Source organism: Passer domesticus, chromosome 19 (genome assembly GCF_036417665.1).
Source record: "Passer domesticus isolate bPasDom1 chromosome 19, bPasDom1.hap1, whole genome shotgun sequence".
In the NCBI taxonomy this organism is placed as follows: domain Eukaryota; kingdom Metazoa; phylum Chordata; class Aves; order Passeriformes; family Passeridae; genus Passer; species Passer domesticus.
This window is the reverse complement of record NC_087492.1, coordinates 9,644,802-9,657,688: the sequence shown is the minus strand read 5'-3', so window position 1 is coordinate 9,657,688 and position 12,887 is coordinate 9,644,802. Positions and strand designations below refer to the sequence as shown.

At 57.1% G+C, this 12,887-nt stretch overlaps 1 protein-coding gene across 3 annotated transcripts in view; it reads right to left on the bottom strand.

Moving 5' to 3' along the window:
- Positions 1 to 1,137: 1,137 nt before the first annotated feature.
- The window catches only part of LOC135283843 (glutamine-rich protein 2-like), a 160,841-nt gene continuing 149,091 nt past the window's right edge, over positions 1,138 to 12,887 (bottom strand). The window contains exons 1-11 of one of the 3 annotated variants that reach the window (XM_064394966.1): positions 4,749 to 5,147; positions 4,372 to 4,452; positions 4,199 to 4,300; positions 3,846 to 3,950; positions 3,566 to 3,657; positions 3,310 to 3,424; positions 2,902 to 3,024; positions 2,592 to 2,666; positions 2,118 to 2,282; positions 1,849 to 1,961; positions 1,138 to 1,222 (exon numbers count right to left, since the gene is read on the bottom strand). In XM_064394966.1, the coding sequence (XP_064251036.1) occupies positions 1,153 to 1,222; positions 1,849 to 1,961; positions 2,118 to 2,282; positions 2,592 to 2,666; positions 2,902 to 3,024; positions 3,310 to 3,424; positions 3,566 to 3,657; positions 3,846 to 3,950; positions 4,199 to 4,300; positions 4,372 to 4,395 (984 nt within the window). In that variant the 5' untranslated portion in view covers positions 4,396 to 4,452; positions 4,749 to 5,147 and the 3' untranslated portion in view covers positions 1,138 to 1,152. Of the gene's footprint in view, positions 1,223 to 1,848; positions 1,962 to 2,117; positions 2,283 to 2,591; positions 2,667 to 2,901; positions 3,025 to 3,309; positions 3,425 to 3,565; positions 3,658 to 3,845; positions 3,951 to 4,198; positions 4,301 to 4,371; positions 4,453 to 4,748; positions 5,148 to 12,887 lie in introns of those variants that run through there. The other 2 variants (XM_064394964.1, XM_064394965.1) reach the window with 2 other exon arrangements.

Genomic DNA, 12,887 nt, shown 5'->3' with positions numbered 1-12,887 from the left:
CAAATTCACCCAGGATCCTCAGCATCGCCCGGCCCACCCCCAGTACACGTGCCATGTCCTCACCTTCATCATCCCTACCTTGTTGGGGTGGGTCACGAGTCCCTGCAGAAATGCACTGGTACGGGGAGAATGCTGAACAGGTGGCAGTTTGAAACTGCTGCTCTGATGGTCCCCAGAGCTCTGTGGCACATGGGAGCCACCGCCACGGACCACTGGCCTCCTGTGGGATGGGGCAGAGGATCCTCAGTGCCCAGCCCTGTGGCACCCTGGGCACCACCCTGCTGTGCCAGGGAGGGGACTGGCAGTGCTGCCTGCAGGGACATGTCCCTGCCAGCTCCTGTCCACCTGCTGCAGGAGCCCCCAGCCCATCCACCCGGCTGGATCTGCTGGCTCTGTCCCCAGGGCCAGGTGTGCTGGCCATGGCCGTGGCAGGTCCCTGTGCACAGGACACCAGCTGGCAGGAGCTGGTCTGTCCCAGCTGCAGGGCTTGGTTTTGGGAACTCCTTTCACAGGAAGCACACAACTCCCCACCAAGCATGAGCTCAAATTGAAAACAGACACAGCTCATCAGATGTGCTTTCAGCAACCTTGGGACAGAGATGTGGGTGAGACAGGGCAGGGCAAGGCAAGGAATGCAAAACCCCCCAGACGTGGGGCAAGCACTGGCCCTCCACAGCTGCCTTCTGCTCCCCAGCTCTGCCCAGCCCCGCCAGGCTCCTCTGCCCCAGGCCAGGTGCAGAGCCCTCCTTGCTGTGGAAGGGCTATGCTGCACCCCAGGAGCCAGGGATGTGTCCTCAGGGCCCTTACCTTTGGCTGTTCTGTGGCTCCTTGCTGGGGGGCATTGGCTGCAAATAAGACAGTGTCTCGGGATACCTGGGGAGGGCAGGAGTCACAGGGGTGTGACAGGGGACAAACAACCTGTTCCTGTTAGAGGCGGCACCCACAAACCCATGGGATTGTACCCCATGGCATCCCGCTGCCTGTAGCCCTTGGGATGAGTGCCCACAGCCCCTGCTGATGGGCAGGGCTGCAGAGGGGGCTCCCCACATCGGCCCCTCCCCAGCAGACACTGGCACCCCTGTGCCCAGCAGGGTCACTGCTGGCACCCATCTCCCCCATGCCAGCCCCGCTGCCCCCATGCCCTGGTGCTACTCACTGGCCAGGAACCTGCATGGTGAGCATGCGGTCACAGGACAGGCACGTGAAAGGCACTGGCAGCTGCCTGAGGAGGGTGAGGGAAGAGGGCTGGCTGAGCTCCTGGGGCCACAGCCCTGCAGCACACAGGCAGCAGCTGGCGGGCAGCAGCCAGGCGCTGGGCAGCTCACGGCACAGGGTCACGGCGTTTGCAGGCTGAACCGTGGGCTCTTGAGCCTCTTTCTCCCCATCCCCAAGGTGCTGGCTGAGGCCAGGGGAAGGCCACAGGCACCCATGTCACCATCCCAAGCAGCCCGTGCAGCGCTTGCAGCCCCTCTCGGGCACCAAAGTCCCCTGTGTGCATGGCAGGAGGGCAGGGCATGATCCAGCTCTGGGACACGGCGTGTCACAGCCCTGCCTGGGAGGAGCAGTTGCCCTCTCCCAGCCTGGCTTCTGGGAGCCTTTGCACCCACAGCCCCATTTTGCTTTGGGAGGGCTCTGTCCTGCAGGTGCCCTCTCCTTGTTCTTCCTTGCCTGTGTGGAACCTGCTGCTGGTGGAAGGAGAAGGTGCAGCTGCTTAATCAGCATCCCTGAGGTTCATTTAGCAGTGGAATTGGTGCCGTGGCAGGGGACCAGAGGGGCAGTGTGTGGGAGAGCTGGAGGGAATGGGACCATCACTGTTCCCAAAGCCATCAGTGTCTCCATCACACTCACTTCTTAATCCCAGCGGCGTTTTCACGCCTCAACCTATTCTCGAGAGCCTCCATGTTCCTGATCCAGGACTCCTCCAGGTGTTTGCGGAAAGTCTTCAGCTCCAGGCGATCCAGCTGTGAACAGGTGCACAGCCTCAGCCAGCTGCCCCAGGAGGTGACATGGAGCTCTCCAGGGAAAAGCCTGGAGGGGGATCCTCAGAGGGATGCTGCCTCAGGCTGCCAAGTCCCAAAGGTGCCAGTTCCTCAAGGTGGGGATGAGCTACCCCTCACCTTCTCCTCCATTGAATCACTGAACTGCTGCTGCATCTTATTCCAGTGCTGCTCCTGGCCTGAAATCTGGCTCTGCAACTCCTCCATCCTCTCATCCAGCTCCTCCATGTTCTCTTCAAACTGGCTGCAATTGACTTTGCTGCCCAAGGCAGCTTTGTCCGCCTTCTAGCAGAGGGGAAGAGCAGGAGAGCGGTGGGGAAAGGGATGAGGAAGGACAGGCAGGGCCAACGTGTGTGAGGGGAGAGGGAGGAGTGCTTCCCCCAGGCCAGCATGGCCCTTTCAGGCTGCTGTGGCCCCATTTGCCCCGTCAGCCTGGTGAGCTTGGTCCCACCATCTGGAGGGTGAGGGACCCCCTGAGCTCAGGAAAATCTCCCTCCCCACACCAGTTCTGCCCCCCAGCCCCCAAGGGCAAGGGGCATTTGTCACCCTGCCCGGGAGCCCCTGGGCTGGTACAGAGGCCCCTCTAGACTGTACCATGTCCATTGCTGCCAGCATGTCCTGCTGATCTGCCTTCTCCTTCTGCAGCTTCTCCAGAGACTGGAACAGCATCTTTCAGCACAGAAAGGAACTCATGACACAGCAAGGTTGGAGCTGCCTCTTGAGGCACACCCCAGGAGCCGGGAGCACACCCCTCTCCCCGTACCCAGAAAACATCGGGGAAATGCGCTTGGAACAAGCACAGTGCTGAGAGGAGGTTGTCAGCAGGAGATTCCTTGTGGTCCCCCACCTGGAGTCTTCCTGGGGGATGCTCTGACCCTAAATGGGGTGGGTTTCAGCCACACACCTCGATATCCCTCTGCTTTTGTTGAGAGTCCTTTTGGAGGCTCTTTGATGTAAAGTTGAGTTTCTCAAAGTCTTTTTGGATCTCCAAAAACTTGGCTTCCATTTGCTGTCTCAGCTCCTGATCCTGCTCCCAGGATGGAAGAACATAAGGTGCTGACCCAAGGGGGGTCTGTCTGCTCCACAGGGGCAAACACACATGACTCAGTCAGTGGCCATGAGCCCACCATGTCAAGAGGACATTTGCGTCAAGGCTTTAATTACTGTCCATGCCACTGACTGGTCCAGGCCAATTTGGGCAGTTTGGCTCTCCCATAAGATTACAGCAAAGCACAACAGAGCATGAAGATGTGGCATGGAGCTGCAACAGGACCGTGCCAGGAGTGGTAGGAGTGCTCCCCCAGGACCTCACCTGCTCATTCAGCTGGTCGGCTGTCTCATTCAGCATCTGCTCCAGCATGGCATTCCTCCTCTCCTGCTGCTCTCCCATCTTCTGCAGCTCACGCCTTGTCTCCTGCCGCAAAGCCCTGGCCAGCGGGATGGGGGCAAGGGCAGGGTTACCCCTGCAGGGCTGCTGGGCACCTTGTGCCCACAAACCAGGATGCAGCCAGACCATCTGGGCTCCCTTGCAGCCCCCCAGGGTATGAAACCCACTCTTGTCCTCTTACTCAATTTGTTGAGAGATCTCCTTACTGCTCTCTTCTTTCCACTTGGCTATATCCTCCCTCAGCTTTTTAAGGTCTTCCTCCAGCTTCTTCATCTGGAAAGGACAGTGACAGTAGAGTCAGGGCCCAGCCATCATGTTGTCCCAGAGTGTGGGCCCTTTAGCTGCATGGGCAGCCCCACGGTCCTCCACCTGGGCCTGAGGCCCTGACACCAAAAACTGATTGTGGAGCCACATTGAAGTTCCCCATGAGAGCCCAAAGATTACATGACCCAACAGCTCACTAAGGCAAGAGACTCCTTAAGCTTCTTTATGTCTCCTTCCATGAGGAGCTGTGTTGTCTTTATCTTGTCAACCTCCTCACGCAGATCCTGGATGAGAGTCATGTCCTAGGAGAGAGCAGTGGTGGCAGTGAGCCTCAGGGAGGGTCAGTGGGGACCCGCAAGCCCTCGAGCCCTGCTGTGGTTTGCCAAGCACCGGGGACAGTGCAGGGCCAAGCTCAGCCAGGCTGGCAGGGCTCTGCAGGCAGCACGGTCCATGAATCTAGCAGGGCCAAGAGTGCTGAGCTTCCAACCAGCAGGGCAGAGGGTACGGGCTGCAGTCTCAGACCCAAAACTTGCTCCCAGCAGCAGCTCACCTGGTCCCGCGGCATCAGGACCTTCTTCATTTCCTCCGACACATGACACTGGCCAGGCTTTAACTTTTCAATCTCCTCTTGATGCTGGGAAACCATCAGGGTCTAGGAGAAAGCATTGTCAGAGACTTGTCTGTAGACAGTCTGTTGGAAATATGACCTTGAGAACCACACACCTGTGCCTCCTGGAACTTCTTCATTTCCTCTCATATGCGGGAGAGTTCTGCCTTTATCCCACCAATCTCCTCACGAAGAACCTGTGAAGCAGTTCAAGAATCAGGGATGTCAGAGGTGATGGCCAGGGCAGCAACACCCCAAAGAGCCCCACCCTGCCACGGGCAGCCCATGGCACAGCCAGGTGAGCAGGGAGAGTCCCAGTGCCACCTGCCCCAGCCGGGCTCAGTGCCAGAGCACTGAAGCCCATCCAGACAGCAAAGAGCCCCTGCCAGCGGCTCTGCCAGGGCAGTGAGGGCAGAGCCAAGCACGGCTGTGTGAGGAAGCAGAGAGGGGCTGTCTGCTGGGGGAGTGCCCAGGGGCGGGGAAGAGCCTCTACCTTGGACGTGTGTTTCTTATAGTTTTCCATCTCTTTCTTCATCTGTTTTATGTAAGTGGCCACATCAGCAAGTGAGGGGCCACTCAGCTGGCCTGGCCATGGCTCCTCACTTGTCAGGTACTGCACGTCCAGGTGCTCCAGCACAGCCTGCAGCAGTTTTCTCATGGCTGCAAAGTGAACAGATCCCTTCTGGGGTGTCCCAATGGCGAGATCCAGCATCTGGGAGAGGCTGAGTGTGTCCAGGGATGTTGCCATGACTGCACACACTCTGTCCCTGATTTGTCAGACGCCTTCCTGCCCAGTTGGGTCTGTCAGGGATGAGCAAAATTGGTGACAAATGGGTTAAACAAAAGGCGTGATAGAAGAAATGAGCAAAAACTATAAAGAAAAGGTGGCATAGCCAGCAGGCTCCTTCCTCATCCCTTGCAGGACTGGAGCCTGTACTGCTCATGGCCCATCTCATCACAAGTTCCATTGCCAGGCAACGCACCCCACTCCATTCCTGGGAACAGTGGGTTCCAGACTCATGAAGTCATAGATTAATGGAGCCTTGGAATGGCTGGGGCTGGAAGGGACCTAAAAGATCATCTCGTTTCAGCCCCGGTCAGGGACAGGTCAAGGAACATTTTCCGCTAGACCAGGTTGCTGCAATGCCACCTAACCTGGTCTTGGACATTTCCAGGAATGGTGCAGACTGTGGCAAGGCATCACCACGCTCACAGGGAAGAATTTCTTCCCAATATCCCACCGATCTCTCCCCTCTCTCAGTGTGAAGCTGTTCCCATGTCAGGCCCTTGTGCAAAGTCCACCTCCAGCCCTTTTGTAGTCCTTTTATTTGCCAAAACATGCTCCAAGGTCTGCCAGGAGGGTACAGCCTCATTGTCTTTCTTTTCTATCCGTTGAAGATGTGTGTTACACCTAAGCCAGTTCCTTCACTGCTGCAAAGCCAGGGCCAGGTTTGGAGCATCCATTGGGATCAGCCTTTGCCAGGGAAGCAGTGGGGTGCTGTTCCTCATGCTGGGGGTGCAGGAGGAGCCCCGTGAGCCCCTGGCTGAGCTGTAGGGTTGTTGGGGCACAGACTCCTTTCTCCTCAGGAGTTCAGGGCAGAGAGTCTCCGTGGGTGAAGCCTTTGTACCATTTCCTCCAAGTCAGGTTTTATGTCAGCTTGACAGTCCATAAAGAAGACAATGAAATCATTTCTCCTGCCAATGTCCCCAAGATTGTGTGGGAAGACAAGCCAAGTTCTTCCCTTGAACACCTGCCATCCACCTCCACCTGCCCCTTTCCAAAACACGCCCCGTTCACCCCTTCTCCTTCCTGCTTCAAAACTCTACAGCAGCAACCTGTGGGTGAGGGGATACAGAGCTGACTTATGAGCCGGCAGAGGAAATAAACCATTGAGGACTCTCAAATCGGCTTTCAAGCATTGGGAAACCTGACAACATGGAAAGGGAATATATTTCCTGCACGCTGACCTTGTCAGCCACCTTCTGCTGTTTCTTTGTCCGACATGTGAACATGGGAGACGCCTGCAAATCCTCTCTGGCACATCTTCTTAGCTTTAAGGTCTCTAATCACTATTGCCTTGGTTTGTTTTTTTCACCCTTCATGATTTTTTCTTGTCCCTAATTTCTTGAGCTGTTTATTGCATACAGTATGAGAAAGAAAACCAGTATCAAAGGCACTGTCTGCAGTAGTGACCAAGTGAAGTTAATCTCCAGGGACATGACAAGGCTTGTAATAAGCAGCACATCTAGGGAAAAGTAGAGCAAAGTAAGTTCATTTCAGTGCTGTGTTGTTTATTGCTCAAATATGTCTTGTAAGAGACATAGGAAGATGAAATAAGAGCAGTGAAGAACAACAAGAACAAGAAGTGAACAATGAATGATGAACATGAAATAAGAACAATGAATAAAGAACAATGAAATAGGAAGTTAGAATAAAAAAGAAGAACCAATAATTTAGAACATTAATACAGAACATAAATTAAGAATGGAGAACATGAATTAAGCTGGCTTGTCTGCCTTCTTCACTTTTTTCTTTGGAGGCTCCATTCCAGCTGGAGACCTTGGCTGTGGATGTTGTCTTCTGTATGGGTGAAAGAAGGACAGGATGGAGTTAATTCAGAGAACCCACTCAGCCTGCCCAGCACAGAGGGCACTACAAATCCCTCTGTGTGACCAGCCAGGGCAGAGCTCTGCGCTCCAGAGGGCATTTCCACAGGGAGCAGTGGGTGAGTACAGGGCAGGGAGTGGGCGCTCCTTGCCAGCAACGGGGAGAGCAAAGGGGGAGCAGCTCGGCAAGAGGGAGAGGCTCCATGCTCTGGTTCTTGCACGCTGATGGGGAGCAGTGGCACCGGTGCCCTTCAGGGGCACTTGCCACCTCTGAGCACCAGCTGCTCATGCCCTGTCGTCTGGCTCAGCCCAGCCAGGCCCCTGCCCCAGGGACCAGGAGTGAAACTTGGCTCACGCAGTCGTTGGCTGCTTTGCCCTGCCCAAAACTACCCCGTGTTTGACTTGTCCACAGCAGATCCAGGGGGAAAGGGCAGGTTGTCGACCCCTCTGGCAAGCAGGGAGCAGGCTGATGCTGCCCAGCATGCTCGGTGCCCTCCTGCAGCTCACAGGCTGCTGTTAACTGCGGTGCTGGTGCCACGGGAGGGATGGTCACATTTCTTCTTTTCTTCTTGTCCCTTTCTACCAGCTCAGTGTCTTCTGCTCCTTGCTTTCCTGCTCATTTTGGCTTCACCAGGCCGTTTTGTGCACACACAAAGCCTAAACATCTTCAAGAAATCTCCCTCTAGTGCTTCAGAGAGTGTTCTGAAGGAAAATGGTAGTAGGATCCCAGGACATCGGGTGTTATGTGCACATGTACAGTACCCAGCCAGCTCTGGGCAGGGCAGCAGCGTGCACTGTCCCTCGACCTGGCCCTGCTCCAGGATGGACAATGGTGGAGGTCACCTGTCACCGAAATTCAGCAATAAAAATTAACAAAAATGCAGTATTCAGAATCAGGCATTTCTTTATTGCGAAGCCCAACTACAGCTGTGCATGCAGAGGTGAGAGCTCCACCAAAGTGCAGGCATGGTTCCAGATGGTGTAAGTATTTATTACCCACGGCATTTATTTATTTATTTCTTTATTACCCATAAGCATTTATGACACGTTCTACTTTAGGCGTCCACAGAGCCCCATCAATACCTTGGGCCGCCTTGATTTGTTACTGCGCTCTCAAGGTACCACTGACTGCCACATTAACTGCCATGAACTGCCATGAACTGCCATGAACTGGCCGAAGGTTTTATTGCTGCACGCCATGGTGAGAAGCATGCCTGCAGTGTCCTTTCTCCCGTCAGAGCACAGACATTCCTGGGTGCTGGGCTCCGTGCCAGCCCCGGCACACGGCGCTGCTCTGCGGCAATGGGGACACGGGGAAGCGCTGCCCGCCGTGTGTCCCCCGTGTGTCCCCCCATGTCCCCCTGTGCTCCCCCGCCTAGGGAGCTGCTCTTGCCCGGCACGGCCGGGCCCAGCCGCCGGGTCTCGCCGGCACTGGGCAGGATCCGGCGCAGGCTGCGGGACACGGCGGGGCTGCCCGGCTGGAAAGGAAAGCAGCTCCGGCTGCTGACAGGAGCTGTGGGCAAGGGGCTGCCGCAGTGCGGGAGGAAAGCCGCTGGGCCAGCCCCTGACGCTGCCCCTCAGAAAGGAGGAGGAGGAGGAGGAAGCTGCCACACGAGCTCGGGATGTGCCAGTGCAGAGATGAGGGGACGAGTGCGCACTTGGGGGCCGGGGCCAGCCCTCGGGCACGGCTCCAGGCGGCTCCTGAGTCGGCGTCAGGGCTGCCTGTAAGGATTTCAGGCGGCAGCCGAGAGCAGCAGCGCCAGCAGTGCCCGCCGGGCCCCATGGCCATCTGCCCGTGGCTTGCCAGCCCCTCAGGGCCGCGGGCTCTGCAGCGCTGCTCCTGCTGCCGCAGCGGGCCCGGAGCCTCGGAGCTGCCCCGCAGCCGCCACGGGAGCAGCAGCAGCCTCAGGGCTGGCCCGGGCTCGACCTGCTCAGCCCGGAGGCAGAGCCACAGCAGGGGCAAGGAGCTGAAGGAGCCCCAGGGAGAGCGGGGAGGAGAGAGGCTGGTGAGACAAGGCCCGGCCTGGAATTTTAAGGGTTTTTATTAACTAAATAACTGAACACTGATTATTAACTAACTTAATAAAACTAAAAAGTCATCATTCTGATGACTGCTGTCTCCGGCGTTTCTTGCTTCTGACCAGATGTGCCAGGTCGAGCACTGGGTGCTGAGTCCTGTCCATCGGGCTGGGGGCTGTTGATGTCCGGTGTGGCTGGAGAGGCTGGTCGAGTCCTTTCCAGCTGGCTCCTGGAACAGGAACATGGAGGCTCTCGAGAACAGGTTGAGGCGTGAAAACGCCGCTGGGCTTAAGAAGTGAGTGTGATGGAGACACTGATGGCTTTTTGGGGACAGCGATGATCCATTCCCTCCAGCTCTCCCACACACTGCCCCTCTGGTCCCCTGCCACGGCACCAATTCCACTGCTAAATGAACCTCAGGGAAGCTGATGAAGCAGCTGCACCTTCTCCTTCCACCAGCAGCAGGTTCCACACAGGCAAGGAAGAACAAGGAGAGGGCACCTGCAGGACAGAGCCCTCCCAAAGCAAAATGGGGCTGTGGGTGCAAAGGCTCCCAGAAGCCAGGCTGGGAGAGGGCAACTGCTCCTCCCAGGCAGGGCTGTGACACGCCGTGTCCCAGAGCTGGATCATGCCCTGCCCTCCTGCCATGCACACAGGGGACTTTGGTGCCCGAGAGGGGCTGCAAGCGCTGCAGGGGCTGCTTGGGATGGTGACATGGGTGCCTGTGGCCTTCCCCTGGCCTCAGCCAGCACCTTGGGGATGGGGAGAAACAGGCTCAAGAGCCCACGGTTCAGCCTGCAAATGCCGTGACCCTGTGCCGTGAGCTGCCCAGCGCCTGGCTGCTGCCCGCCAGCTGCTGCCTGTGTGCTGCAGGGCTGTGGCCCCAGGAGCTCAGCCAGCCCTCTTCCCTCACCCTCCTCAGGCAGCTGCCAGTGCCTTTCACGTGCCTGTCCTGTGACCGCATGCTCACTGTGCAGGTTCCTGGCCAGTGAGTAGCACCAGGGCACAGGGGCAGCGGGGCTGGCATGGGGGAGATGGGTGCCAGCAGTGACCCTGCTGGGCACAGGGGTGCCAGTGTCTGCTGGGGAGGGGCCGATGTGGGGAGCCCCCTCTGCAGCCCTGCCCATCAGCAGGGGCTGTGGGCACTCATCCCAAGGGCTACAGGCAGCGGGATGCCATGGGGTACAATCCCATGGGTTTGTGGGTGCCGCCTCCAACAGGAACAGGTTGTTGGTCCCCTGTCACACCCCTGTGACTCCTGCCCTCCCCAGGTATCCCGAGACACTGCCGTATTTGCAGCCAATGCCCCCCAACAAGGAGCCACAGCACAGCCAAAGGTATGGGCCCTGAGTGCAGCGGCGGCTGGCCTCAAGCCAAATCCCGGCAGGCTGCGGCCAGCACTGCCTGCAGCACTGGGGCACTCCCCTGTTCCCGTGTCGGGTTTGGAGACCGCCTAAGGCTTTCAGCCTTGGGATGATGAGGACCCGCAGTAGCGAAAGAGAGCTGCAACCCGCAGGAGTAAAGAGACGGACTTCAGAGGTAGCTCAGTCCGGTTTATTATCACCAGGGAATTCTACCAACTGAAGACCCCAAACTGGGGCTTGACAATGGTTTTTAAAGAGGGGTGAACAACCAATGGGGAAACAGAGGGATGTCAGGTGTGGGTGACAGACACAATGGGAAAACCAATAGGAGAGAGCATAGGGAGGGGCCTTGGTCCCTGAACCAATCACTTGATGCCCTGGGTGGAAGATTCTAGATGGGAAGGCTGGGCCATCGAGTGACGGACAGGGCACCAGGGAGGGAACAAGGGATGGATACATAGGTTGCCAGGGGATATGGGGAGGAGAGATACTAGACAAATGGGCCATCAAAAGGAGAGAGGGGATCAGGGTAGAACCATAGTAACTGTAGGGGTACATGGGGCAAACCAAATGTACAGCTCAACAAAACCATACCCAATAAACACAATACAACACCTGAGGACACATCCCTGGCTCCTGGGGTGCAGCGTAGCCCTGCCACAGCAAGGAGGGCTCTGCACCTGGGCTGGGGCAGAGGAGCCTGGCGGGGCTGGGCAGAGCTGGGGAGCAGAAGGCAGCTGTGGAGGGCCAGTGCTTGCCCCACGTCTGGGGGGTTTTGCATTCCTTGCCTTGCCCTGCCCTGTCTCACCCACATCTCTGTCCCAAGGTTGCTGAAAGCACATCTGATGAGCTGTGTCTGTTTTCAATTTGAGCTCACGCTTGGTGGGGAGTTGTGTGCTTCCTGTGAAAGGAGTTCCCAAAACCAAGCCCTGCAGCTGGGACAGGCCAGCTCCTGCCAGCTGGTGTCCTGTGCACAGGGACCTGCCACGGCCATGGCCAGCACACCTGGCCGTGGGGACAGAGCCAGCAGATCCAGCCGGGTGGATGGGCTTGGGGCTCCTGCAGCTGGTGGACAGGAGCTGGCAGGGACATGTCCCTGCAGGCAGCACTGCCAGTCCCCTCCCTGGCACAGCAGGGTGGTGCCCAGGGTGCCACAGGGCTGGGCACTGAGGATCCTCTGCCCCATCCCACAGGAGGCCAGTGGTCCGTGGCGGTGGCTCCATGTGCCACAGAGCTCTGGGGACCATCAGAGCAGCAGTTTCAAACTGCCACCTGGTCAGCACTCCCCGTACCAGTGCATTTCTGCAGGGACTCGTGACCCGCCCCAATAAGGTAGGGATGATGAAGGTGAGGACATGGCACGTGTACTGGGGGCGGGCCGGGCGATGCTGAGGATCCTGGGTGAATTTGTGCCTTCAGTTTCCTTGGGCACAGCTGCTTTGGGAGGGTTGCTAGGGAATGCTGGACTGGACCCTGCCTTTCAGCCAGCTGCTCTCTCCTTCCCAGCCCAGAGTGGCCCAGCTGCTGGGCAGTGGTGGACACATGCCGAGGGGCCGCAATGACCAGCTTCCTGTGGTGACCAGGACACTGGATGAGCCAGGTGTGGCCCTGTCAGGGCACGGGGAGCAGGGGGACAAGAGACTGGCTGTCTGCTGGGTCTGCACCTGCTCCCTGCGGGTCTCTGGCCAAGCAGGTGACCCTCCTGCTGCCCCGTTCTGAGCTGGCTGAGCTGACCCAGACAGGGCAGCCCCGGGGCCTGGGGGCTCAGCCTTGCCTCTCCCCCCAGGCCCTGCCACCTCTCGGCATCACCGGCCAGGCACGGCCCCCCGACACGTCTCCAGGGCACCAGGGCTCCTCCAGCCACTCCAACCCCGGGAGACTTTGACAGCCCTCAAGTAGCTGGACAGGACTGGGAACCCAGTGCTCCACCAGGGACGTCTCATCAGCAGAGAGTAAACTCTGGGACAATTGTTGTCCGAGAAATAACATTTTTCTTCTATTAGGTAAATAAAAACCTTCCTGAAAGACACGCAGAGCCTTTTCCCACTGCATCTGAAAACACTGGGATAAATCAAAGTGTCCTACACAATTTTTACTATTAGTTATCAGGCATTACTTTATTCCCAGCACTGGGGTACGTGGGAGTAGCTCCACTCAGAATGCACACCCACTCTCTAAACTTTTCACTATGTATTTTCAGCAAACAAATTAATGGTCATTGCCTATGAATTACATATTTCTCTTCATTCATTAATCTCCTATCATCCATTTGTTATTGATTTCTCAATTCTCATGCTGCTGCCAGATGAACAATTGCTTGCTCCTGGCAGGCTCCACACTATGCTCATTTTGCCAAGTCCATGGAACCACACCATCAAAAGCAGGAGAAACTTTTACCAAGGAGGGGAGTCAATCTACAGCCCATCGATCTAAGCTTTCACTAATTAAATACCCGGCCAGCTATACCAACTTTTCTCCTCATTTGCAAAGAAGCACCATTTCACCACGTGGTCAGGTATGACTGTGAGTTCACCGACCACCCGAGACTGCCATGGAGACTCCCAGGGCAGAAGAGTGCATGTGCTGAGGGGAGGAATGTATATTCATGTCTTGGGGGAAATTATTGCCATATGTGTGTTTCT